General features: G+C 47.6%; 2 protein-coding genes across 12 annotated transcripts; both read right to left on the reverse strand.

Annotated features, from left to right (window-relative positions):
- Positions 1–875: 875 nt before the first annotated feature.
- On the reverse strand, positions 876–6175 carry CNPY2 (canopy FGF signaling regulator 2). Of its 2 annotated transcripts, none has more exons than XM_023210793.2 (6): positions 5660–6175; positions 4979–5091; positions 4701–4816; positions 1659–1862; positions 1406–1502; positions 876–1043 (listed from the first exon to the last, which is right to left on the reverse strand). In XM_023210793.2, the coding sequence occupies exons 2-6, from the start codon at positions 5064–5066 to the stop codon at positions 1000–1002; spliced, it is 549 nt and encodes a 182-aa protein (XP_023066561.1). In that variant the 5' UTR covers positions 5067–5091; positions 5660–6175; the 3' UTR covers positions 876–999. The 2 variants fall into 2 exon arrangements, with proteins under 2 accessions (XP_023066561.1, XP_023066562.1); XM_023210794.1 differs by having other exon boundaries at positions 5746–5871.
- On the reverse strand, positions 4592–22612 carry PAN2 (poly(A) specific ribonuclease subunit PAN2). Of its 10 annotated transcripts, XM_023210784.2 has the most exons (28): positions 22426–22565; positions 21378–21773; positions 18662–18831; positions 18429–18549; positions 18187–18264; positions 17549–17816; positions 16810–17152; positions 16506–16602; positions 15529–15648; positions 15203–15322; positions 14783–14911; positions 14489–14688; positions 14244–14380; positions 14002–14108; positions 13696–13794; positions 13509–13582; positions 13260–13407; positions 12813–12956; positions 12623–12682; positions 12274–12364; positions 9714–9871; positions 9471–9614; positions 9158–9337; positions 8939–9032; positions 8074–8271; positions 5660–7485; positions 4979–5091; positions 4592–4816 (listed from the first exon to the last, which is right to left on the reverse strand). In XM_023210784.2, exons 2-26 carry the CDS (start codon positions 21657–21659, stop codon positions 7451–7453), a joined length of 3597 nt encoding a protein of 1198 aa, XP_023066552.1. In that variant the 5' UTR covers positions 21660–21773; positions 22426–22565; the 3' UTR covers positions 4592–4816; positions 4979–5091; positions 5660–7450. The 10 variants fall into 10 exon arrangements, with proteins under 10 accessions (XP_023066552.1, XP_023066553.1, XP_023066551.1 ...); XM_023210785.1 differs by lacking the exons at positions 4592–4816; positions 4979–5091 and having other exon boundaries at positions 6774–7485; positions 14244–14377; positions 22426–22612; XM_023210783.1 differs by lacking the exons at positions 4592–4816; positions 4979–5091 and having other exon boundaries at positions 6774–7485; positions 9128–9337; positions 14244–14377; positions 22426–22612.
- Positions 22613–27264: the final 4652 nt, after the last annotated feature.

Genomic DNA, 27264 nt, shown 5'->3' on the forward strand with positions numbered 1-27264 from the left:
TGGTGCGGTGGCGGGTGCCTGTAGTCCCAGCTACTCGGGAGGCTGAGTCAGGATAATGGCGTGAACCTGGGAGGTGGAGCTTGCAGTGAGCTGAGATTGCGCCACTGCACACCAGCCTAGGCGATAGAGCAGGACTCTGTCTTAGAAAAAAAAAAAAAAAGGAAAAGAAAAAAAGAAGTTTCCAAAAGAAGGTATCTTTTAGGTTTTTCATCCCTATGCCCCAGTCTAGAATCTCTACACACAGAAGTGTGGACAGACTTATAGTCTAGATTGACAATGGCTAGTGATAGAGATAAGAAAGATACACTTTATTATTGCCACTGGCATCAAATTTAAAAGCTTAGGCTGGCAAGCAAGGCCTCTCATTAAACAACATTCCTTACCTCGTCTGTCCCTATCCGAAAAAGCCCTTACTTTTCAGCTGAGTTGGTCACATCCATTTTCCCCTTCCTGTCTCTGTTCTTGCTGGTCCCTCCATCTAGATGGGGAGGGAAGGAAGAATAATGCATGTCCATTATTTCCTTCAAGACCAAGCTCTGTCTTACTTTATGTTTCAACAGCCATGAACACAAGGGATTTCTAGAATTCTACACTACCATACACTTATGTTCCCCTGCTTCCTCATGGAGGTTCCTCTCTTCTCCAAAATTAGACCCTAAAGACATGGTATTGAGTGGGCACTGACTGAAAGCTTATCTAGTTTATGAGTGGAATGGAATCTCAGAAGATAGAAAAATTAAAGGTTCAGGCCTCTCCTACCTTTATCCTGTGTCAATCCCAAAACTCTTCTTTCTCCTCCATTATCTTTCCTGTCTATAACTCCTTATCTTCAAGCTTAATGTAAGGGCAATTCCGGGCATGAAAAGACAACACAGTTTGTACTTTTGGTTTCATATTTTTTCAGTTCATTTCAGTAAAAACATAATATATAAAAGGCATTGCCACCATTTTCCCCTCCTGGGGGTGATCCATCAAGCCAGTGTGGGCTGCTCCAGTGGTTCATAGCTCATCATGCGATATGTGCAGGGCATGGTCACAAAGATCTGCAAATGGCAAACAATTTAAAGGAAAATGCCACTCTCATACTGATATGTGCCAGTACTGAGAAAATTTCCCAGACCAAGCTGACACAAACACACACCAACCACCATTCTGCAGAATATATGCTTATAAATGATAAAACATCCCCACTGCCCTCTCACCTGTATCTCAGGGTCAAGGGGACACAAATTCTGAAAGCTGACAGAAAATGGGTAGGAACACCCCAAGTCTCTAAGCCAAGGGAAATGGAAGACAGCTCTTGAGCTAATACCAGAGGTTTCTGGGATGGGGGTGTATGGGTGAGTTAGGGAATATCAGGTTCCACAGAGCTACTAGAACAGGAGATAAAGTGGGGGCAGCTTACCTGTTCGCTTACTGCAAAGTCTGTCTTTAACATTGTCAGCCTCTCGGGAAAAGAATTCAATGAGTTCATCCTCGTATTCCTCCACAATGCTCTCACACTGCCAACCCAAGGGAGAAATGGGTGACACAGGGCAATAAAAGGCCTCTTGCCTTCACTTCCAAAGAGGAGGACAAGGATATCAGCCTAACTTTCTAATTAGTTCTCCAACAACCCCTTAACGTCCAAGAACCAGCTACTGATTCCCATAGCTCACCGCAAACTTGAGGGTGCCACTGATATCTGAGTCAATTCGGATGCCTTGTAGGTCCTGTTCACTGGATTCTCCATTCCGGCCCACTACACGTACATAGTTCTTGCGATGGGTGGAAGGATCAATCTGTTCCCCATACTCCTTCATCCGGTCACATATCTCCTCCAGCAGCTCTGTGAGGTGGGCCTCTGAGCGGGCATAAGGCACCTAGAAATGTCCTCAGCCTTGGGTCACTCTCTTCTACCTCTGTACATTAGTAATTTATATCCTTACTTTTCTTTCCAAATCTAGCTCTAACAACCTATTCTAAAAAGCTTTCCCTAATTGACTTTAATTTTTAATTTTTTTTTTTTTTTTTTTCTGAGATGGGGTTTTGCTCTTGTTGCCCAGGCTGGAGTACAATGGTGTAATCTCGGCTCACTGCAACCTCCGCCTCCTGGGTTCAAGTGATTCTCCTGCCTCAGCCTCCTGAGTAGCTGGGATTACAGACATGTACCACCACACCCAGCTAACTTTTGTATTTTTAGTAGAGATGGGGTTTCTCCATGTTGGTCAGGCTGGTCTCAAACTCCAGACCTCAGATGATCTGCCTGCTTCGGCATCCCAAAGTGCTGGGATTATAGATGTGAGCCACTGTGCCCAGCCTAGTGTGGTTCTTAATTAGTATGGTTTACTTGATAGTTTCAAAGTACTTTTTTTTTTTTTTTTTTTTTGAGACAGGCCTCACTGTGTTGCCTAGGCTAGAGTGCAGTGGTGTGATGACTGAGGCTCACTACAGCTTGGATCTCCCAGGCTCAGGTGATCCTCCCACCTCATCCTCTCACAGGTGCGCACCACCAGGCTCAGCTACTTTTTTGTATTTTTTTTGTAGAGGGTTTTGCCATGTTGCCCAGGCTGGTCTCGAACTCCTGCACTCAAGTGATCTGCCTGCCTCAGTCTCCCAGAGTGCTGGGATTACAGGTATGAGCCACTGTACTTGGCAGTAGTTTCAAATATATGATTTGATTTTACCTCATTGTACAATTCTTTTTTTTTTTTTTTTGAGATGAAGTTTCACTCTTGTTGCCCAGGCTGGAGTGCAATGGCGCAATCTTGGCTCACCGCAACCTCCACCTCCCGGGTTCAAGCGATTTCTCCTGCCTCATCAGCCTCCCGAGTAGTTGGGATTACAGACATGCACCACCACGCCCAGCTAATTTTGTATTTTTAGTAGAGACGGGGTTTCTCCATGTTGGTCAGGCTGGTCTCAAACTCCTGACTTCAGGTAATCCACCCACCTCAGCCTCCCAAAGTGCTGGGATTATAGGCATGAGCCACCGTGCCTGGCACTTCATTGTATAATTCTAAGAAACAAGACAGTTAACATTAGCTCCAAGTTATAAACAGAATTTTTTGATTAACCCTGATCAACCTATACTTTTAATTTCTATAGATGAAGAGAATTTTTTTTTTTTTAATTATACTTTAAGTTCTGGGATACATGTGCAGAACGTGCATGTTTGTTACCTAGGTATACATGTGCCATGGTGGTTTGCTGCACCTATCAACCTGTCATCTACAGTAGGTATTTCTCTTAATGCTATCCCTCCCCTAGCCCCCCACACCCCAACAGGACCTGATGTGTGATGTTCCCCTCCCTGTGTCCATGTGTTCTCATATATATATATATAGTTTTGGCCAGGCACATTGGCTCACGCCTGTAATCCCAGCACTTTGGGAGGCCGAGGAGGGTGGATCACCTGAGCTCAGGAGTTTGAGACCATCCTGACCAACATGGAAAAACCCTGTCTCTACTAAAAATACAAAATTAGCCAAGCATGGTGGTGCATGCCTGTAATCCCAGCTACTTGGGAGGCTGAGGCAGGAGAATCGCTTGAATCCGGGAAGCAGAGGTTGCAGTGAGCCAAGATCGTGTCATTGCACTCTATCCTGGGCAACAAGAGCAAAACTCTGACTCAAAAATAATAATAATAGTAATTTTTTAAAATTGAGACTAATATCCTCAGTAAGCACAGTATTAAAGAGGTAGTGTAGGCTCTGTGGACAACAGCTATTAAGGCACCATAATCTTTTTTTTTTCCCAAGACAGAGTTTTGCTCTTGTCAACCAGGATGGAGTGCAGTGGTGTGATCTTGGCTCACTGCAACATCCGCCTCCTGCGTTCAATTGAGTCTCCTGCCTCAGCCTCCCGAGTAGCTGGGACTATAGGCATGCGCCACTGTGCCTGGCTAATTTTTTGTATTTTTAGTAGAGACAGAGTTTCACCATGTTGGCCAGGCTGGTCTCAAACTTCTAACCTCAGGTGATCTGCCTGCCTCAGTCTCCCAAAGTGCTGGGTTTTTTTTTTTTTTTTTTTTTTGAGACAGGGTTTTGCTGTGTTTCCCAGGTTGGAGTGCAGTGGCACGATCACGGCTTACTGCAGCCTCGACCTCTTGATCTCAAGTGATCCTCTAGGCTCAAGTGATCCTCCCACCTCAGCCTTCCAAGTAGCGGTCACTACAGGCACATGCCACCATGCACTGCTAACTTTTCCATTTCTTTGTAGAGATGGCGTTTTGCCATGATGCCCAGGCTAGCACCGTAATCTTAACATTGCCTTATATATTATTTATTAGATACACCTTTGTGTACATGTGTGTTGTTTTTGACTAAAATTTCCTAATTATGATAAAACCTTTTATTCTTACTTCTGTTTTTTCATTTTTTATTTTTAGCTCTGACTCAGATTTTGAATGGACGTTTGTATGTATACCACAGTGCTACAGTAAAAACGAGTCATGGGGATGTGGAAAAGGGGGCTGATCAGCACTCCCTGTTTGCTAACAAATTCTACAGCAGAAACAAAGTATTAAGGTTTGGAGCCAGGAAGCAAGTGCATGGGGAATAAGCCTGCAGCCTCTTCCAAATGAGACAGAGCCAAATCTTTTAGCTATCTCTCTGAGTCTGTTTTCTTCATTTCTATTAAACCAAGGTCGTTTTTAAGCAGTCGAATTGTCATCCAAAGCCAGAGCGAGCTACTCTGTTTGGGGGAACAGTAACAATTACCTCCACCACTGACTGGCTGCCATCTGGATTGATCCGAAAAGATCCCATCTGAATGGTCTTCTTGGGGTCCACCTGGGCAATTTCCCATTCTAGTTCATCCACCAGAGCCCTGCACGCTGGTGGAAGAGGAGAGAATGGGAGCAGGGGAGAGGGTGGGGGTAGGGTGTGAGGAGAATGGGATCAACCCAGGATTTCCATTCATCCTTCTCCCAGGCCTTGGATCTCATGCCCTGCCAAGGCTCTGCTTCCTCCACTTCTTTTTCCCGTTGTGCCTTTACCTCCACAGTGGAGATCCTGGCTCCTCCGAGCCCAGGCGGTTCCCAGCAGGGCCCCCAGAAGCAGGGCCAGCCAACCCCAGCCTTTCATCTTTAGCGTAATGGGGTCGCTCCACCTGGGTTTGTGTGGGAATAAAACAAGTGTGAGAAGCCGACTCCATTTTTCCCTGACCCCCCCGCTCCTCACTCACTTTCAAAGGCTTCACTGTGACTCTGGCTCTACTTTCCAGGAAATGGCCGGGACACAAAGGGGCTTCTCTGTTCCAGCGCTTGAGGGCTCTGATTCCCCCAGGGCGGTAGGTGGGAGCGCGAGCTCAGGACTTGGGGCTCAGTCCCAGACTCTACGTGGATAGGTGAGGCCCTAGGTGTTGGTACTTTAGCACTGCATGCCTAGGGTTCACGGGGCTTTGTGGCAGCTACAGGAGGTAAGCTGGCGATTACGCGAGGACTACAGGCACTAGGGAACTGCCAGCAGGGAGCCCTCAGTCAGGCCAGGAGGCCAGCATTCAATAATTAGGGTCCATTTGGATCCCGCACCGAAGATTCCTGCGTCCCCACCTCTAGCCCGTAAGTTGATTATCCGTACGGACCTCAGCCCCCTTTCTAAGGACTCCACCATTGCTTTCGCTCCAGTCTATCCCCAACCCTCAGCGCCCAGCGCCTCGCCGCCCGCATCCGTCCCACCTCTGCTCCCAGGGCCGCCGCCGTGGCCCAAGCGCTGGAAGACCGCTGGACTCTCACTTTGGCCCCAGTGGCTCCCGAAACTACACCTGGCTGCGGGGAGCAGGGCTGTCCGGAATCCTCCAGAGCGCTTCGCCGCTTGCCACACACGGGGTGTCCCGGCGACCGCCTGACCCAGCTCCCGGGGCGCTAACTGGTACCTAAGCGGGGCTCGAGCGTGCTGCGGTGCGAGCCCCAATCAGACACCGACCCCAAACCCGCCCCTCCAAACTCTCGCGCGAACAGGCAGCTTGGGAGAGGCTCCCGGACAGCAAGGACCCCGGTCAATCGCTGAAGGACCCAGACTTGCGTGGCGAGCAGCTCCACGTGACCTCCAGGGGTCAGCCGTAGAATAGGAGTGGCCTTAAGAGACGACAGAGGCCGGGTGTACTGTATGGGAGCAGCTAGTCGTGCGCATGAGCCAACCCAGGTGGGCTAGGACCTTCAAAACGGTGCTCTGCAGGCCAGCGAGCAGCCCAGGTTTCAATACACAGGAAACTACATCTCCCAGGAAGCACAGCAGCACCAGACTCATCTTTGTGAGCAACTACAGATCTCAAGCTATCCTGGGACCTGTAGTTTGTCGGCTTACACAATTAACGGGGAAACCATACTGTACATCTTCAGTCTGACGTAGCGTACTGGGCAGCTACAGCAAAGACCCAGCATTGCCCAGAAAAGGCATAATTATACCTTTTTTTTCCTTTTGTTGAGACGGAGTCTCGCCCTATCGCCCAGGCTGGCGTACAGTGGCGTAATCTCGGCTCACTGTAACCTCCGCCTTCTGGGTTCCAGCAATTCTCTGCCTCAGCTAGGATTACAGTCGCCATCCACCACGCCTGGCTAATTTTTGTATTTTTAGTAGATGGGGGGGTTTCACCATCCTCGTCATGCTGGTCTTGAACTCCTGACCTCGTGATCCACCCACCTCGGCCTCCCAAAGTGCTGGGATTACAGAAGTGACCCACTGTGCCTGGCCTAATTATACCCTTTCATATCCATAACTTTGGATTCCGGAACTTTACCTTCAAAGGAAGGAGAGGAAGACTGAAGCCAGAGAACCCACACTAGCAGTTCCCTAATGAGATAAATGACAAACAATATTTTGTTTTTATTTTATAAAACATGCAGTTTACAACAAATTTTTAAAAAACGGAACAAAACTTGGGACAGGACAGTGGGATGGAAGACAGATGCTTCTCAGCCATCAGCAGGAATAAATGAAGCCAGCAGCCAAGCTTTGTCCAGGATCCAAAGGCCCTTTTGGAAATGGTATTGGCAATACTGGTTTGCTTGGGCCACCAACACTCTACTTGTTGGCCCCTCCAGGCATCCCTGAAGTAGTTGGTGACTTGTGCTAAGTCTTGAACTACTGTGGTATCCTCTGTCATTGTCCAGGACTTCAATCCCTAGCCAGCTAGGAACTGACAATTATGGTTCCAGGAGCTTCTCTGCCTGGATATTAGTGACCCAGGATATTAAGAATACCAATTACTTTCTATCTGGGTCAATTCTAGACTCCGTTTCTGTACCACTGTTTTGCAAAGGATGAAGAAGGAATGAATCTGGCTCCTAGAACCTTTACAACAATTCTGCTGTGTTCCAGTTCTATTAATAGCACCATCTGAGACCCTAGACCCTGAGCACGTCCAGTACTGGAAGTGGACAAGGTATAGCCAACTAAGGAAGCCATCTCCCAGTTCTGGGGCTATAGAACAGTAAAGGGAGAGGGCAGTGGTTCTTTGGGAAGGGTAGTCAGAGCGCCAGCACTGAGGAGAAGACAGCTGCATCTGTCAGAGACAAAACCAAAAGCATGATTCAAGCTGAGTAGAGAAAAAAGCATCTTCTCATTACTTCCTATGAAGGAAAAATGCAAGAGAAAAAAGGGCATGGACCTTCCCTGAACATTTTAGACTTGGACAAGAGGAAGTTATAGTTAATGGAGAGTTTTGATAAAATGTATTTCACTGAATGTTAGAAGGATGAAGTGCTTTGTAAACTGTGAAGTGCTATTCTCCATATGTGCAATCAAAATCCACCCAGTTGGGGGCGCTGGGCTCATGCCTGTAATCTCAGCACTTTGTGAGCCCAAGGTGGGTGGATCGCTTGAGCCCAGGAGTTTAAGACCAGCCTGGGCAACATGGCAAAACCCTGTTTCTACAAAAAGTACAAAAATTAGCTGGGTGTGGTGGTGTGTGCCTGTTGTCCCAGGTACTTGGGAGTCTGAGGTGGGAGAATCACTTGAGCCCAGGAAGTCGAGGCTGCAGTGAGCTGTAATCACGCTACTGCACTTCAGCCTGGGTAAGAGTGAGACCCTGTCACAAACAAAATACAAAATCCACCCAGTCCAGCTTCCCTTGTCCCATCCCAGGTCTTACTCTTGGGACTTGTTTGGCCCTCAGGCTCAGGCACCTTCCAGTCCATCTTTCGGCCCTTCTCATAAAGACCCTTGAGCACCTTGTGGAAAGACTCAGGCTCAGTGCCATTTTTGCTTAGCTCCAGATACTTTCGGTAGAGCTGAAGGGCTGTGCGTGCATCCTCAATACTGTCATGGGTTTCCCCTTGAATCTTCAGGTCTGGGGTAAGTAAAGGTGGAATAGTTTGGGACCCAGCAAAGGGAGGTAGGAACATGTCTCCCCACTCCTACCTGACTCCAGAAAACTAAAAAGCCTGACTGTCCTTAAGGGAAATTGTCAAACATCTTCTTCATTGCATAGAAGGGATATTGACGTTAATTAAATCCATTAGTAACTGTCACCACTAACTGAGGGTCACCCCTACTCTCACTTTGTCCTCTAACACTTTTCCTACTTTTTCTTTTCCCCCCATGCTTTTATTTTTTATGTTTAAATTTTATTTTAGATTTGGGGTACATGTGCATGTTTGCTACATGGGTGTATCATGTACTGGTGAGGACAGGGCTTCTGGTATCCCTAATATGCAAATAGTGAACTATGCACCCAATACATAATTTTCAACCCTCACCCATCCCCCACCAACCCCACTTTTAGAGTCCCCAGTGTCTATTATTTCCATCCTTATGTCCATATGTACTCATTGTTTAGTTCCAACTTATAAGTGAGAATATGTGGTATCTGATTTTCTGTTTCTGAGTTACTTCACTTAGTATGATGGCCCACAGCTCCATCCATGTTGCTGCAAAGGACACGATTTCTTTTTGTTTAAATGGCTGCTTCTGCTATTAATGTACACCACAGGGGCCTACAAGGCAGAGCAACTCACCCAGAAAGTACCAAGCAAGGAATCGCAGGGAAATCATTCGTTTTCGGGGCATGTGGAACAGGTAGACAGTGTCAAGGACTTGGTCCTTGGGCACCTGGCAAGGATAAAAGAGGGGGAGACTTAAGGTAGGGGACTATTATTTCCCATTCTCTGAAGGCACAATGTATACCCTGAGGGGCCCACTCTCACAAGAAGACTCTTAAAAGAGCCCTGCCAAACCATCAGGTTGATGACCCGGAAGTCCTTCTGCAGGCCATGACCCACAAACTTGACTCCAATGTCAATGAGAAAACGAAGCTTTAAGTAGGTAGACTTGAGAGTTGTTAGGTGCTTGGAGGAAATTTTGGCATCGAGGTCACCAGGCTTTATACCCGAGTATTGAGTCAAGTAATCCACCACCTAGGAATAGAGAAAAGGACAAGTCTTTTTCAGGAAGTGAGGTGGAGTTTTCCCCTATCACTCTTCTCTGGGTTCTTGAGCACCGTACATAAGCACCAGGGTGTGCCTCACTTGCATCTCCGTATCTTAATACCTGCTCCTGGGTAGAGATGTAGTCATCAATGAAGGGGATACCCTCATTAGGTCCCTGGCCCCGAACACAGGTAATCCTGGCTACTGACATCTGACTTGGTTTAATGGTAGACTTGGTACCATCACTGCGTAACTCTGCTTCCTCCTACATGAGAAGAGTTAATAAGGAAATCAGAGAAATGCTTACAACTCCTAATATCCTCAGAGTTCTCTTGCAATGCCCCATTCCTTTGGTCTTGGTTACCTCATTAAGGGTGACAAACTCAGCATCCAGACCCACCAGGTCCCCAATCTGTGGCATCTCATTCAGCATCAGTGGAATAAAGGTAGTGTGTGTTTTCCGCTGCTTCCGTGCCAGCGAGGCTTCAGCCAGCAAGACACTTGCCTCAATAGGGTTCTTGACTAGAAGGGAGAATGAAGAGGACACAGGGCTTGGATAGCGAAGTAACTAGGGGAGAGAAGCCCAATGTGGCTGATAGACTCTGGGTCTTCACTGTGACCCCTCAATAATCAAAGCACATGAGAAAAAAGATCATGTCTGATAAATGGGACAGGTAGACAGAGCAGGTCACATCACAAAATTATCAACAAACATGCTGAGAAAAAACCAGAAAAGACCACAGAGAATAAAGAATAAGATTTTCACTTGGACCTTAGTTTAGAGAATCCAGAAAAAGGTTACAGAGAAACTATGGTTTAAAGATACCAAATAGGTACTTAATAAGGAGCTCACAGCTGGGTGTGGTGACTCATGCCTATAATTCCACCACTTTGAGAGGCCAAGGCGGGCAGATCACCTGAGGTCAGGAGTGTAAGACCAGCCTGGCCAACATGGTGAAACCCTGTCTCTACTAAAAATACAAAAATTAGCCAGGTGTGGTGGTATGCGCCTGTAATCCCAGCTACTCAGGAGGCTGAGGCAGGAGAGTCACTTGAACCCCAGAGGCGAAGGTCGCAGTGAGCCGAGATCACGCCATTGCACTCTAGCCTGGGGGAACAAGAGCAAGACTTCATCTAAAAAAAAAAAAAAAAAAAAGAGCTCACCTCCAAGTAGATTTTCATTAAGGTAAGAATAAGTAGACATGAGACAGGTGCAGTGGCTTACACCTGTAATCCTAGTACTTTGGGAGGCCAAGGCAGGCAGATCACCAGGTCAGGAGTTTGAGACCAGCCTGGCCAACATGGTGAAACCCGTCTCTACTAATTAGACAAAAAAAAAAAAAATTAGCCAGGCGTGGTGGCACCTGCCTGTAATCCCAACTGCTTGGGAGGCTGAGGCAGGAGAATCACTTGAACCCAGGAGGCAGAGGTCACAGTGAGCCAAGATCACGCCATTGCACTCCAGCCTGGGCAACAAGAGCGAAACTCTGTCCCACAAAAAAGAATAATTAGATGTAACATCATAACCTAAGCCATTCTGACCAAACGTCCCCCCTCATCTCATTTCCACTCCACTCTCAAGATTTACAGCATTGTTTTTTTTTTTTTTTTTAAAGACAGGGTCTCAGGCTGGGCACCATGGCTCACGGCTGTAATCCCAGCATTTTGGGAGGCCAAGGCGGGCAGATCACGAGGTCAGGAGTTCAAAACCAACCTGGCCAACATGGTGAAACCCCGTCTCTACTAAAAATAGAAAAAATTAGCCGGGCATGGTGGCAGGCACCTGTAGTCCCAGCTACTCGGGAGGCTGAGGCAGGAGAACTGCTTGAACTCGGGAGGTGGAGGTCACAGTGAGCCGAAATTGTGCCATTGCACTCCAGCCTGGGCAACAAGTGATACTCTGTCAAAAAAAAAAAAAAAAGGGGGGGTCTCATCCTGTTGCCTAGCCTGGAGTATGCTCTGGTACAATCATGGCTTACTCACTGTAGCCTTGGCCTCCTGGGCTCAAGTGATCCTCCCACCTCAACCTCTCCAGCTTTAGCTGGGACCACAAGTATATGCCACCACACTCAGCTAAATTTTTTTTTTTTTGAGACAGGGTTTCACTCTAGTCACCCAGGCTAGTGTGTAATGATGCAATCTCGACTCACTGAAACCTCCGACTCCCAGGCTGAAGTGATTCTCCTGCCTCAGCCTCCCAAGTAGCTGGGACAACAGGAGCACATCACCACACCCGGCTACTTTTTGTAATTTTTGTAGAGACAGGGTTTCACCATGTTGTCCAGACTGGTCTCGAACTCTTGAGCTCAAGTGATCTGCCCGCCTCAGCCTCCCAAAATGCTGGGATTACAGGCCATAAGCCACTGTGCCTGGCCTACACAGGCTAATTAAAAAAAAAAAAAACTTTTTTTAGGCTGGGTGTGGTTGCTTACGCCTGTAATCCCAGCACTTTGGGAGGCCAAGGCGGGCAGATCATGAGGTCAGGAGTTAGAGACCAGCCTGACCAACATGGTGAAACCCTGTCTCTACTAAAAATACAAAAAAATTACCCAGGCGTGGTGTCAGGCGTCTGTAATCCCAGCTACTCAGGAGGCTGAGGCAGGAGAATCGCTTGAACCCAGGAGGCAGAGGTTTCAGTGAGCCGAGACTGTGCCATTGCACTCCAGCCTGGGTGACACAGTGAGACTCCATCTCAAAAAAAAAAAAAAAAAAAAAAAAATTTAAGAGATGGGGGTCTTGCTATGTTGCTCAGGCTGGATTTCGTGCTTCTAAATTTAAGGTCTGATAAACAGGAATCTCTTTTGTATCTCCAGAAATATTAACACTGGTTACCAATCCTAAGTACTTGCAAGCAATGTCCCAGATCTCATCCTGAAGCCCAATCTGAACTGCCCACACACTTGGGTCTACTATGTAGCACTTACTGTTCAGGTTGTATCTGGAATTGAGATTCCGTTTGACATAATAAAGGATTGCAGGTACTTTCCAATTCATGTCAAACTGCACAGCTTCATGCTATAGAAGAGAAAAAGCACTTATGGCTAACGTATATCACCCTTTTCCTTTTCCCCACTTCAGACAGAGGCCAGGACTCAGGTGCTCATTTGTTTTTTTTTTTTTTTCAGGTGCTATTTTTAAGTGCTAATGGTTTTTATTTCTGAGGATTCCTTCCTCCCTCCCTGTTGAATCTGCCTGGCATTCTATAGGGCCCTAAAGATAAGGATGCTAGGAAAAGGGGAAATGAAAGAAGAAACAGAACATGTTGGAACTAACCTTATCAATAGGTTCAATAAGAAAGTCATTGAACAGATACCACTGCTGGTGAGTAACGCCCTATGGAAATACAAAGAAAGCCTGTGGCGATACAAAGTGATGGCTAGACAACTGTCTCAGACTCAAGGACAGATCTGGGACTCACTGTGGCCATCCCAGGAGTGTTCCTGCCCTCTATAACCTCACTCACCTCCTTGCGCTGGTGGTAGGTCTCTCCAACTTTGATGTGAGCCACCAGGCTGCCCCCTGTGCGTGAGTCCAGGATGTGTACCACAGTAGCCATCAGGTCATACACATAGACACCATGCTCCTCCTCTGCCCTGGCTGGGCCCCACTGTGAGGGGGGTACCCAGGCTGCTAAGCTAAGTTTAAGGATGGGGAAGGGAGGGGAATGGGGACAGAGGACAGGGAGTTGGGGGCATAGGGGATGGGGTACCAGGGTAGGTTATCTCCATCCTAGCCCATCTAAGACCCCAACACTGAACTGAGTGACTACAGAAAATCCCCTAACAGGTAAATACTAGGCCTTATTCTCTTCCTTTTCCCTCTGCTAGGTTTCATCTTCCCCTGCCCTCCTTTACCTTCTGCCCCACCTTCTCTCCCTTAATCCCTTTCCTCTTCCCGGTTTTTCAACAACCTGCATCTCATCCCCATCAGTCCAATTGCAAACATCCAGCCCTTTGTTCTTGGTCATCTTCATGCGAATGGAGAAAGGAAGCCAGACGTTCTTCAACTCCTCAATGGAGGGACATACCAGCACACCCTCTGGACTCCCTAGTTCCTTCCTATCAGGTCAGAAGAATTGGAAATTTGTTCTGAAAGAGATCTTGACAAGAGGAGCCACTGGACAATTCAATCATTTGACAACTCCCAAGACAGCACCTACCAATCAGCCAAAGCAAACTCCTTGTTCTTGGAGATTTCCCCACCATGTTTCTTTACTGCTATCTTGAAGGCAACCTGAACACAAAAGAAAAACATCCAGTTCTTCAGGAACATAATCATGTATGGAGATCAGAACAGGGGTAAAATGAAAAATTATTCCTGAAGCCGTTTCTAGTCTGAGTCCTTACCTCAGCCTGCATTCTCCAGAAATCAGCCTCTTTTGAGCTGTTCACCTCACAATTGATGACGAGAATATCTGGCAGATGGCGGATGTTGCGGGTCTGAATCTGAGAGGAAAAAACAAACAAGGAATGGCAGGGAATGTACAGGAAAAGGAGTCTGGACAGGGACCTGGGTCTGTGTCCTCAAACTGGGATTCCTCACTCCACCAGAGATCCCTGGATGGCAGTGCTGACAGAGCCAGCCCCACATGGGACGGTGCTGAATCTCCATGGCAGGACCAGGACTCTAGTCCAGTCCAACAGTCCACTCACCGTGGGCTGGTACTTTTCACAGTTGTCACACCAGGCCTGTGTATTCTGGTCCAGGCAGATGCTTCGCTTCAGCACCTGAGCAAAGTCATAGTTCTTCCCAATTTTATCTGAGGGAAAATTAGATGCTTTACTCCTGGTTCTCCCCTCTAGCCACAGTGAGCCCCCAACACCCTCTCCCTGATATTACAGGACATTTTGGGGAGCCTTCCCAACAGAGCTGAAGGGTACACCACTGTTGCTACCATCAGGGTAGGAGAGTGTGAAAAGCAGGGTGGATGAGGCTCGCACGGTCTCACTGCCACAGCGGCAGAGGCTGCAGTTCTCCATCTCACAGCTGAAGAGCTGCCCAATAACAGAGTCCCCCGATGAGCAAAAGCTGCTAAGAATGGAGAGGATGATATATGCACATTGAGGAAGTTAGGAGACCCTTTAAATCACAGAGGGGCCTGTCATGATGGCTTTAACTATTTCTATCCTGATTTCATACCTGCCTCCAGCACCTCGATAAGCCTGTGGTACTTCCAGCTCCTGCATATCTTGATGCAGTTGAGTGAGAATGAAGCGATTCCACCTCTGAATGAGCCTGGCCAGATTGCCCTTGCCTGAAGCCTCATCTGAGTCAGCCAGGATCAGACCAAGGGCTGAGGCCTCAGGAATAGTACGGAATGCCCGAAGAAAATTACTGCCCTGGAAATGTGTTGGTGGCAAGGGGTTATTTTCTCTTTTGTGTCCACCTTCCTTCCCCTTCCATTTTAAGTGTCTCAGGTCTCCAGGTACTGACCTGGCAAGGGTCACCACGAGAGAGGTCCAACATGTGAAAGAGGAAGCCCAGCTCACATGCCAGACAGAACTCCTTCTGGCAAAGGTGGTTTTGAATTAGACAGCGTACAGGCTCCAGGAAATAAAGCACCTGGAGGGAAAAGCAGAACTGATGTAGGAAACTGGCCTAGGGGTGAGGAGAAATATGAAGGTTAAGTGAGCTGGTGGAAAATACACAGCAGGAGTCCACCGAAGCAGTGAGTCCACCAAACCAGTGGAGCTCAGAGGAGACTTGAAAGTTGTAGAGGCAAGAAAGAATTGTAGAGGAGACCATGGTAAAGTGAGCATGGCTGAGGATACCTGGAAAGAGCAGGGTCGAGTGGCCATAGGGAAGAAGGAAAGCAGTAGGCACGTTGAAGTTGTAGGAATACCCAACCCTTACCTGGATCATGCAGTTACAGTAGGCGTTGGGGATGTGGGGCTCTAATCCAGCAAACAAGGTCTTATTGTAGTGTTTGAAGTCAAAGTCCTCCAGCCCTAGCTTGGAATATTTGATGGTCACCTAAGGCAGAAATAGTCTGAGCAAGACAAGGATATCCTCAGAGTCCCCAAATCTTTCCAGTAGCCATAGCCTTTCCTAGAACCTTCCTCCTGGGTCCAGGGTGGTAGTTGAAGGCCTCCTGACTGAGTCCTTCAATCCTTTCTCATCTGACTTCCTTCCCAGGGTACCTTTCCTCACATCCCACAGGCCCTGATGTCCCCCAGCACCTTGCGGTATTTCTTAGAAACCATGTGGAGATGTGGCTCCTCTTCTCGTCCTACTGGTGACTCAGTGACCTGGCTGAAGCTGTCAAATTCACTGTCTGACTCCTTGAGTCTGTAAGGTATCTAGGGATTTTAAGAAGAGGTAACCTTGTTGGATGTCTTGTCATCTTTGGCTTCACCCTCATTTATCCCAACATTGAAACAGCCACCAAGTCCTGAACCTTCTACATTCATAGCATTCTCAGCATCTACTGCTTCCTTTCTATTTCCACTGCCAACACTCTGCTTCAGCACAGCTGGAAAACTGTGATGGCATCCACACTGGTCTCCCTATATTCACTCTGTCCAGCACGCCACTACCAAATTAACCCTTGTAGAATGCTGCTTTCTGTGTATTACTTTCTCTATTATAAACTGGTGTTCAAAGCTTCATAATCTGGCCACTTCTAACTTTAATCTCTCACTACATCCCAATACCAACATCTACTCCGGCCAGACTGGTATACTCATATAGTCCCCCTCAGATATGTGTTTTGCATGTATGCCTCTTGAGACCTTTGCTAACACTCTTCTCTCATCTTGGATATTCTCCTCTGTTACTATCTACTTAACTTATATCCCACCTCTCCAGCTTAATACCCAGCTCTTTCATTACACCTTCCTTGGTCACTTTAGCCCAGAGTAACATTTTCTCTCCAAACAGCTCCGGCACTAAATGCTTATGACATTCCTTCAGCATTTAACAACAGAACATAATGTCTGATATGGCTATGTCTTCTCTTCACCAACCAAATACTAAATTTCCTAACAGCAAGGACCCTAGCTTCTCTATCTTTGAATCCTCCTAACACCTAGCATAGTTCCATCAATTCGGTAGGTTACTAACAGGATCTAAAAACAAAAGAAAGACTAGTAAAGGAAAAAGACAGGAGAAACTTCAGTAGGCTGGGGTGGGGGCTGATCCTCCACTCTGAACACACCTGATTGCGCAGCTTGGTGCGAGGATTGGGTGCGTAGCCAATGAAGCCCACCTTCTTCATGGTGCGCAGAATCTCTGCATCCACAGGTGGTGCTCGCCTACAATCCAGTATAGTTCTAGGACTTAAATGGTTGTGGTGTACACAGATCCACTCCCCAATCCCCAAGGGTCCAGAGAAAAAGAAAATACTGAAGGTAGGCAAAAATCAGGAAAGTAGTAGAATAATAACAAGGCTAGCAGAGAATTCTGATATCTTGGCCCTTTCCCCATCCCTCCCACCTTTTGGCCCAGAGGTAGGGTACAACCTGGGAGCTGGAGCAGAGTTGGCAGCAGGCCAGTCAGAGAGAAGTGTGTCAGTGGTGAGTGGGACAGGGATGAGGGAAAGAGGCAGCAGGTCCTGGCTCCAGTCCAGAGGAGGCAGTGAGTCCACGAGACATGGCAAAGCAAACTCAGTCTCACGGGAGTAGGGGTTGAAGGAAGGCTCCGGGGAATCAGTCCAGAGGTGCACACAGCCCTCAGAATCCCCAAAGGCCAGGGCCTGCTTGCTGGCTGACACGTCAAATGTCATTAGCAGAGGCCCCACAGGATTCACATGAAAGATATCTGCTGGGTTGGCTAGGCCTGTGGGTTCACAGAACTGGCACTGCCCTACAAAGGAGGAAGAAACCCACTGAGCTCTAGAAAGTGAAAGAAAGCCATACTCTTATGCCCTTCCAATCCTCTTCCCGATTTCAGGACAAGATGGGCCCCAAATCCATGCCTAGAGACAGAATGTCACCTGATGCCTTCCATAAACCACAGATGGTTTGCTACTCAGCAAAGAGTAATTCTACAGTTACTTTGCCTACTTTACCTTTTTCCATGTTCCTCACATTCAAGAAAATAAAAGCTCTAATCTCTGGCCAAACCCAAGTAAAACCCTGGGACCCTGATGAAAGGTTACTTTTTTCCCCAACAAAGAGGTTTCTGGATGAGTATTCGTTCAGGTTCTAGCTCTCCTTTGCTCATTGATCCCTCCTACCCAATCCCATATGCCCTTCATACCTGACTGAGAGATGATAGCAAGACGAGAAGTATATGTAGGAATGAAGCGCAAGAAGGCAGGATCCACATGTACTTGAAGTGGTGTGATGGCACGCATCATGCGCAAATCATACACCTTGAGGAAACGGTCGCAGGCCAGGCCAGTGAGGCGGCTGGAGAAGCCGCAGGCAGCTAGCAGGTTGCCATGCACATCAAAATCTGAAAGACTTCCTGAGAAGGCATCAAACTCATGTTCCACCTTAAAAGTACGGAGATCTCTCAGGGAAACCTAAAAAAAAAAAAAAATAAATTCAGTTATCTGCAAATTCTGTTATCAGGAAAAATAACTGCCACCTACCTAACCCAGTGGGGTCCCTACCAAAGGAACTAGGGCTTTAGGATAGGGAAACTTAAAGCACAGAAAAGGCAAACAGAGAAGCTCAGAGCTGGAAGGCGCTTCGAGGAGACTTCATTATCATAGAAAACATCAAGCTGCAAAATAATCTCATAGTAGAATATCACTGAGTAGGAAGTGAATTCACTCCACTCATCCCTCATCTCCAATCCAACTACACCCCAGAGTTAAGGGAAAGCAGATCCCAATCAGGTATCTAGTGAAACAGGGTCCTGCAGTGGGAAGAGAAATGGAACTTGGCCACCTTGCCAGACGTGTGGCCGCAGAAGAAGAAGCGATTTGTCTGTCTCATGATGGTGACTCCAGGCGTCTCTACTGCATACTGGAGAGGGAAGCAGGAAAAACCAGCGAGAAGAATGATTTTTCCCACAGACCAAGGGAACAGAAAGGTCATACCCACATCTCAAGCACATTACCACCCAAGCATACCCTGTCCCCTCAACAACCTCAGACCCTGCATAGGTCTTTCTTGCTCCAGGCTTGTACCTTCTGAGTCTCCTGGACAGTGTTAAGATCAATCTCTAGTATGTGATTCTGCAGCCCACCAACGAGTAGAGTGCTGCTGTCAGTCAGTAGGAGACTGTGCATATCCTCATTCTCATCTAGCCTATGGGGAGAGGAAAGGCTAAGGGGCCCAGGCCTTACAAGCTGCCAATCCCTTAGCCTTCCCACCCTATGAGGCATCCTCGTTCCCAGTCCAGAGCTGAGAAGCCACTTACAGGTAATCAAATATAATGAGGCCCCCACGGGCCATGTATTTGAGATTGTTCTTGGTGAGAAAAAGGATACCATTCTCCAGGCTCTGGATCTGCCGAATATCATCACTGCCATTGACTTGAAAGGATGAGTAGCGCTCCAAGGCTGGGCCAAAAAATGAAGTGGCATGGCCCTATAGAAGACAAAGACAACAGAGACACTGAGAGTGGAGGGGCAAGGGCCATCCTACGGCCAGGTCGGGGACTGAACATGGCTCAGCCTTGATCCTTTCTTGCTTGGTCTTTGTGACCAGGAGCAACTGAGGCAAAAAGCTAGGAACCAGTCAATCTTAGTGATAAAGACACTGAAAATACTGTCTTACGTTTGTTTAATGTGTTACACAGTATTTTTGTAAACTCTACCTCATTTTATCCTCACAATGACCCTGCTGAATAGGTAATGGCTCACTTGGTTAGAACAGTATATAGAAAGTCAGGGACATAGTCCAATTCTCTACTGGCCAGCTGACATTCTTATGTTTCACATCTGGGAGGATGTGCATAAGGTTATATGCAAATACTATATCATTTTCTATAAGGGATTTAGGCATCCTTGAATTTTGGTATCTGGTATCTTTGGATCCTGGAACCAATCCCACATGGATATCAAGAAGATGACGGTAACTACTAAACCTCCTTAAATATCCCGTTATAACCTCAAGCTCATGACATCCTAAATTAAATTTACTATTTTTATTTCATTTCAATTTTTCTTACTGTATTCTCTATGGTACCAAGATCTACCTAGTTGACCAAGCCATATATCTGACAGTCAAGTCCTATTTATTTTTTTTCCTAACCACTAGATAACCAAGGATTTTTAAAAATTTTTATTTATGTATTAATTTTTGAGATGGAGTTTCACTCTTGTTGCCCAGGCTGGAGTGTAATGGCACGATCTCGGCTCACTGCAACCTCTGCCTCCCAGGTTCAAGCAATTCTGCCTCAGCCTCCCAGGTAGCTGGGATTACAGGTGCCCGTCCCCACACCCAGCTAATTTTTGTATTTTCAGTAGAGATGGGGTTTCACCATGTTTGGCCAGGTTGGTCTTGAACTCGTGACCTCAGGTGATGTGCCTGCTTTGGCCTCCCCAAGTGCTGGGATTACAGGTGTGAGCCACCATGCCCAGCCAGTATTTTTCTTAAGAGTACTAATCAACACCTGAATGTATTGTAATGTTTTCCTGTTTACTTGCTTATTTCAAACCTAGACCTTAGAGCAAGGTCTGACACCTACTATATGGCTCAAAAAAACACTGGTTGAATGAATAAATGTCTACCTCCTCCAGTCCGGTAAATCCTAATTGCTTGTAGTTCCTCAATTTTATACTCACCAAGCTTTGTATATCTTTGGAATCTTTGCTTATCCTATGCTAAGACAGCCTTTTCCCATCTTTTTCATCTGATTTCTATTCATCTTTCAAGACTCAATTCAGGGGTTACATCCTTCTGGATGCCCTGACTATCCTCCATCCTGTCCAGTATCCAGTACAGATTTTCACACTGGCACTTAGTACCGTGAAATTATCTGTTTTTGTATATGTTTTTTAGTTTACTGTCCTGTAAACTCCTTGAGGGCAAGGATTATGTTTTATTTAGCTTTATTCACAGTGCCTAGCATAGCAGTAGACACTGCCTACTAAACTGAATGAATCACACACACAAAATTCATCCCTTCTAATGGAAAAACAATTCATGACTTAAGAAGTCAATTAGTAAACAAAGGACAGCATAGTATTTCTTTTTTTTTCTCTTTTTTTGAGACGGAGTCTCGCTCTGTCACCCAGGCTGGAGTGCAGTGGTGTGATCTTGGCTCACTGCAACCTCTGCCTCCCGGGTTCAAGCGATTTTCCTGCCTCAGCCTCCTGAGAAGCTGGGACTACAGGCACCCGCCACCACGCCCAGTTAATTTTTTGTATTTTTACTAGAAACAGGGTTTCACCGTGTCAGCCAGGATGGTCTCGATCTCCTGACCTCGTGATCCGCCTGCCTCGGCCTCCCAAAGTGCTGGGATTACAGATGTGAGCCACCGCGCCTGGCCAAACAGCATAGTATTTCTTACAAAGCCTTTGGGCACCATAGCATATTGGCAATATGGATACAGATTTTTAAAAATTAAGATTGATAACTGCTCTGAGAGAGATTAAAATCAGCCAGAGAAGACAAAATGATTCAATATAAGATATGCAGAATCATACATTAAATATTCTATAATAATAGAAAACAGAGGTGGGGCAATAGCAAGAGAGATTAGATTTGGATGGCTACAGACTAAGTGATGAATACAACTATCAATATAAATCAAAACACTGGATGGGCAACTGTGACAAAAGCAGGATGCTGGCCAGGCGCTGTGGCTCACACCTGTAACCCCAGCACTTTGGCAGCCCTATGCAGGAGGACCATTTGAGTTCAGGAGTTTGAGACAAGCCTGGGCAACAGAGTAAGACTAAACAATTTTTTAAAAATTAGCTGGTTTTGGTTGTGCACACCTGTAGTCCCAGCTACTTGAGAGGCTAAAGTGGGAGGATTGTGTGAGCCCAGGAGGTTGACACTTCAGTGAGCTGTCTCATCATTACAACTCCTCAGTACTGGCTATTTGCAAAGCGGCTGTCCTTGGGTTAAGACCAGATAAAGACCTTCAACATCTTTCAACCCTCACAAAGGGGTACAGTTCTTACCCCGTGGCTCCCCACCCACAGCATCTCCTCGTGCAAGTCAAAGTGGGAAACGGAGACAGGTACACCCACTTCAGCCACCACGCTGTGCAATTCAGAGTAGACACCTTCCATTATGTGCACTGATTCCTGGACGGGAAGAGCCTCCAAGGCCACTCCCTCTGGGTCCAGCTCCACATTCTGTAGCAGACTTGGGTTCAGGTGGGCATCCAGGACAGGGTCCAGGGCAGAATGCATGGCTGGGGCATACTCTGCCAGTCCAGGGTCCAGACCCTCAAAGTTCATGATGACGATGGCAGCTTACACCTGTGTCACACCCTCCCTTACCACAGTTCCTTTGGATGCCTGACCCAACCTTCAGCAAGACAGCACCGGTGGGCCTAGAATGGACATCCTGGCCTGTAAGGGGAAAGAGGTAGCTGAGTCAAGGGTAGGTCCAGGTACTGGTACGTAGGGTCTTCTAAGTTATGGGACAGGAGGGAGATGAGGCAGGCACGAGGGATGAGACTGCCAGCCAAAGGAGGAAGCAGGCGGGGGAGGGATGGGCAGTGGGGGTGGAGGTGGTAGAACTGTTGTCCCTATCTCTCCTCCGCTAGGCCCTCTGTACTCTCCACCACCCTATTATCTAACCTAATCCTTGACTTCCCTTTCTTCTCACTTTGGACTGCTCACTTGCCTGATTCAGCCCTGAATCATCAGGTGAAGGGAGCGAGAATTGCAGGGGTTGGCGTTAGGTAGAGGGATCTAACGTGCTTTCTCCCAGAATTGGGGGTGAGGACGGATGGGTTGGACGGTGGGGAGAACGAGAAGTCAGTTTCCCAGAATCCTCTCCAATAGCTACCCAGGATTCCCCAGAGGAAAACAATAATGGCCAGTTACCCACAATTGGGGCGGGGGCAGGGGAAGGTGATGGAAACGGCTAGTTACCCAGAATTCTCTGGGGGAACCAGAGAAATCAGTTATCCAGAATTCTCCCACGGCGGCGGTGAGGAGGGGGATAGGGCAAGGGTCAGATGTGTTCCTGGGATGCTTACGGGGAATGGGTCATTACCAAGATTTCTCCATGGCGGATATTTTGGAGCGCGTGGAATTACAACGAGTAGGGGGAGCGCAAGCGCTGTCAGCTCCGCGGGAAATTCCAGTTTCCCCAGTTCTCCCCCACGCCTAGGGCCTCAACCTAACCACTCAGGCGCCAAGGACCGGACTCCCAGGCGCGCCTTCCAATCAAGAAGGGCTCAGGGCACATTTTAGCCAATCAGAAGGGCTCCGGGCGCATCTAAGCCAATCAGAAGGAGCCAGGTACGGCGACTCCAGGAGAGAGCGTGTGACGCAGGCGCCGGGAAAGAGGTTACGGGGCGCCGGTGGGACAAACGCAGCCAGACGCCAGACTTGTTACGTGGCGTTAAAAAGTAACTCCTTTTAGTCTTCTTGAACAAAATTACGTCTAGAGTTGGAAACCAAACTTTTATGCTTTCTATAACTTTAGGAACTCTAAAATAAGGGGCACCCAAGGCTAAGCACTAGGAGTCGATGTTGGGTATTCCCGGCGGGACTAGGTCCACCTCCTCTCCCTGCGTTGCTCTTGTGAGCCACTCCGCCACCTCTGACCATGTTGCGCCCGAAACTCGCTGGCATTTCCTATCATTTCTAGATATGGGAGAGAAAAAAAGGAAGCGGGAGCCGGATTCCTGACCCAGTCCAAGTGGCTGCATCTTCTACACGCATCCATCTGAAGCTCCCGAATCCGTGGTTGTTCCCTCCCCAGAGACCTCGGTAACATTCCCGGGTAACAGGATGCCCCTGGTTATCAAATTCCGCTAGCTCTTGAGGCTGGCTGGACGTTATCCCTCAGAGGGGGATGAGCCTGGCAAATTGAGACTTTTGTTATTCTGAAGAATTCGTGGGTCCTGTGAACTCTAATTGCTTTGAAATGGGTCTAGGTTGTGCGATGTCTCAACTTTAGCTTAGCTGTTATTACTGTTTCTAAAGGTCACATAAAGGGACTCTGATGGGAGACATTCCTCATGGAGGATTCAATTCTATAACATTTCTTTCTCAATAAAGGCTGGTAAATAGACCTTCATTAAAGGACCCAAGAATTTAAATTTCCAGGACTCAGAGGGGTGGGGTCCTATACCCAGTCAGAGGTCCTAGAGCCTAGACCGAGAGATAAAGACACATGGTCTCTCAAACTGATTTGATCTGACTTTGCAGGTCATTAGATGTAAAATCTCCGAAAAAGGTGGGTGCTGAGAGACCTAGACAGTTCCTACACTTTAAGAAATCTCCATCTTGAGGTCTCGAATTGAGAAAGACTTAACAGACCCATGAGAGTTACAGATCCTAATAACCTGGGCTAAATAATCTATGTCCGCCGGGCCCGGTAGCTCACCCCTGTAATCCTAGCACTGGGAGGCCGAGGCGAGCGGATCACCTGAGGATGGGAGTTCAAGATCAGCCTGACCAACATGGAGAAACCTCGTCTCCACCTAAAATACAAAATTAGCTGGGCCTGATGGCGGGAGCCTGTAATCCCAGTTACTTGGGAGGCTGAGGCAGGAGAATCCCTTGAACCCGGGAGGGGGAGGGTGCAGCAAGCCGAGATGGCACCATTGCACTCCAGCCTGGTCAATGAGAGCGAAACTCCGTCTCGAAAAAAGAAAAGAAAAAAGGATACTGTGAGGAGACACAAGAGCATCCATGGCATAGATTATTTAGCTCAGCTGTTATTACTGTTTCTAATACAGTAATATTAGATCGTGATCCACCCGCCTCGGCCTCCCAAAGTTCTGGGACTACAGGTGTAAGCCACTGCGCCCAGCCTTTTTTTTTTTTTTGAGATGGGGTCTTACTCTGTTGCCCATGCTTAAGTGCATTGGCCCTCTCACTGTAGCCTCAACCTTCTGGGCTCAAGCCATCCTCCCACTTCAGCCTCCCAAGTAGCTGTAAGTACAGGCACCGGCCACCAAACCCAGATAATTTTTTTTCTGTAGAGGTGGGGTTTTGCCACATTGCCCAGGCTGGTCTCGAACTCTTTTTTTTTTTTTGAGACGGAGTCTCGCTCTGTCGCCCGGGCTGGAGTGCAGTGGCCGGATCTCAGCTCACTGCAAGCTCCGCCTCCCGGGTTTATGCCATTCTCCTGCCTCAGCCTCCGAGTAGCTGGGACTACAGGCGCCGGCCACCTCGCCCGGCTAGTTTTTTGTATTTTTTAGTAGAGACGGGGTTTCACCGTGTTAGCCAGGATGGTCTCAATCTCCTGACCTCGTGATCCACCCGTCTTGGCCTCCCAAAGTGCTGGGATTACAGGCTTGAGCCACTGCGCCCGGCCTGGTCTCGAACTCTTAAGCTCAAGCGATCCTCCTCCCTCGGCTCCCCAAAATTCTGGCATTACAGGCATGACCATACGTGGCATACAGTATCCAATGTAATGCAGTGATTAAAAATTCAGGATCCAGGCAGGGATGGTGGCTTTTGCCTGTAGTCCCAGCTACTCAGGAGGCTGAAATGGGGGGGATCACTTAGTGGTGGTGGTTGCAGTAAACGGAAATGCAACTGCATTCGGGCCTAGGTGACAGAGACCCTGTCTCAACAAAACCCCCAAAAACCAAGAACAAAAAAGAATGCAGGATCTGACGCTAGATTGTCTGCATTAGGATTCTAGCCACTTAAGCCGGGTGTGGTGGCTCACCCCTGTAATCCCAGCACTTTTGGAGGCTGGAGGCAGGTAGATCACCTGAGGTTGGGAGTTCGAGACCAGTCTGACCAACATGGAGAAAGCTCGTCTCTACTGAAAATATAAAATTAGCCACCCCTAATTAGCACCCATGGCGCATCCCTGTAATCCCAGCTACTCAGGAGGCTGAGGCAGGAGAATTGCCTGAACCTGGGAGGTGGAGGTTGAGGTGAGCCAAGATGGCGCCATTACACTCCAACCTGGGGGACAGAGCAAGATTCTGTCTCCGAAAAAAAAAAAGGAATTCTAGCCACTTAGAAGCTCTGTGAACTTGGGCAAATTGCTTATCTCTGCACCTCAGCCTCCTCATCTGTAATATAGGGTAATAATAGTATCTACCTTAAAGGGTTGTTGTGAAAATTAAATAGTTTAGTACATGTAAAGTGCTTAGACAAAGTACTTGGCATTAAGCGAGAGTTGGATATATATTGGCCATCATTATTAACCACCTGGGGGAACTTCAACTGATTTGGAGTCTAGGCATACAACTGGAAAGGCCTGCCTAGGAGTGTCTTGTGAATGTGATTTGCATAACGGTCTAGGCCCAGCTGACGTCAAGGGCTCCTTATAGCTCCAGGTCAGTTGCAGCCCTGGATGTAGTTCCTGCCACTCAACAGTCCCACAATCTCCCCACCAACCCTGCTTCCTACCCAACTACTGCAGCACCAGGAAGTGAAACAAAGAGGCAGAGCCCTATGCCTCCAACTCACCCTTGTCCCTCTCATCCCATCCCCCAGGCTCTACTTCCTCCTCCTTTTCATCTTTCTTTCATCTCTTATCTTTTAGGGCTCCCAGAATGGGGACCAGAGATGGGAAGAGCACAGGAGACGTTGTACACAAGTAAGGTGAACTCCCTATCCTGACCCCTCCCGTTTCCTTATTCCATTTGTGTCCATCTTATTAGGGAGAAAGGCAAATCAGTTCTCAACCAAACTCAGATAATTCTCAGATGCCAGAAATGTTTAATCTAAAGGGGTAGTTTTGTTTTGTTTTTTTTAAAGACAGAGTCTTGCTCTGTCACCCAAGCTAGAGTGCAGTGGTGTGATCTTGGCTCACTGCAACCTCTGCCTCCCAGGTTCAAGCGATTCTTTTGCCTCAGCCTCCCGAGTAGCTGGAACTACAGGTGCCCGTCACCACGCTGGCTCTTTTTGTATTTTTAGTAGAGACAGGGTTTCACCATGATGGCCAGGGTGGTCTCGAACTCCTGACCTCATGATCCACCTGCCTCAGCCTCCCAAAGTACTGGGGTTACAGGCTTGAGCCACCGTGCCTGGTCCTTGGTAGGTTTAACTTAGAATCACAATATTTTTTTTCTTCTCTCAGCTCATACCTACAGAATCATAATATTTGAACTAGAAGTGTCATTGGGCAGTTTTGAATAGTTCTAAGGGAAGGGAGACCTCCATTCAGGACAAATTTCTCAGAAGAAAAGGGTCAACCTCTTGGGAGAGGTGATGGGAGCCAGCTGTGTGGTCACCGATGGCCTCATTCTGACGTCTTCGAAATTGTTCTGGGATCCTCCACTAGGGTCGGGGCAGTCCCGGCTTTGGACCACCTTCCACTCCCACACCCAACCTCACACTCTTAGCTGTTTCACTTGATGTTGCATCATGGAGGGTGATGAAATCGGTGTCAGTGGATTTTACCCATGGATGCAACAAGCTGAAGGACCAGCCAGAGTCATTGACACTGCACCTTCGACTACCCAGAACTCCTGGGCTTCCTAGCCATGGGGTCCAAAATCGGGACTGCCCCAACCCCAGTGGAGGGTCCCAGAACAATTTGGATGACATCAGAATGAGGCCATGGGGCTAAGTGCTGGAATGTCTAAGTTGAACTTCCAGGCCTTATTTACACTAGTCCGGAAAAAAACATCATCCAACTCTTATAGAGCCTATGAAATCTTGGGCCACTAGGGTTGAAGAATCAGGTGGTTCTTAGTCAATAAACCCCTTCCCACAAGAGCCTTTCTAACCTCCACTGTGAGGCCTGAAATGGGGCGCAATAAGACCTCATACTGGCTTCCCAGTTCTCCAAGTTCCTTCATGCCCATTCTTTCCTATGAAACCAGGACCATCCAGTTGAAATAATGCTGTTTCCAACTGAGAAAAAGAAGCCCGTTTATTCCTAATAGAGGGCATCAGGTAGGAATCAAAC

This window comes from Piliocolobus tephrosceles, chromosome 10, assembly GCF_002776525.5.
Source record: "Piliocolobus tephrosceles isolate RC106 chromosome 10, ASM277652v3, whole genome shotgun sequence".
In the NCBI taxonomy this organism is placed as follows: domain Eukaryota; kingdom Metazoa; phylum Chordata; class Mammalia; order Primates; family Cercopithecidae; genus Piliocolobus; species Piliocolobus tephrosceles.

Bases quoted from the DNA above. Each gene is read 5' to 3' on its own strand.
- CNPY2 (XM_023210793.2), bottom strand. From the start codon at position 5,066: ATGAAAGGCTGGGGTTGGCTGGCCCTGCTTCTGGGGGCCCTGCTGGGA. The intron at 1,863-4,700 runs GTAATTGTTACT...GGACATTTCTAG, and splicing joins GCAGCCAGTCAGTGGTGGAG to GTGCCTTATGCCCGCTCAGA. The intron at 1,044-1,405 runs GTAAGCTGCCCC...TGCCATTTGCAG, and splicing joins ACTTTGCAGTAAGCGAACAG to ATCTTTGTGACCATGCCCTG.
- PAN2 (XM_023210781.1), bottom strand. From the start codon at position 21,659: ATGAACTTTGAGGGTCTGGACCCTGGACTGGCAGAGTATGCCCCAGCC. The intron at 16,603-16,809 runs GTTGTACCCTAC...ACTGGATTGTAG, and splicing joins AACTCTGCTCCAGCTCCCAG to GCGAGCACCACCTGTGGATG. The intron at 13,583-13,695 runs GTAAGGACTCAG...TTTTGTGTTCAG, and splicing joins TCTGGAGAATGCAGGCTGAG to GTTGCCTTCAAGATAGCAGT.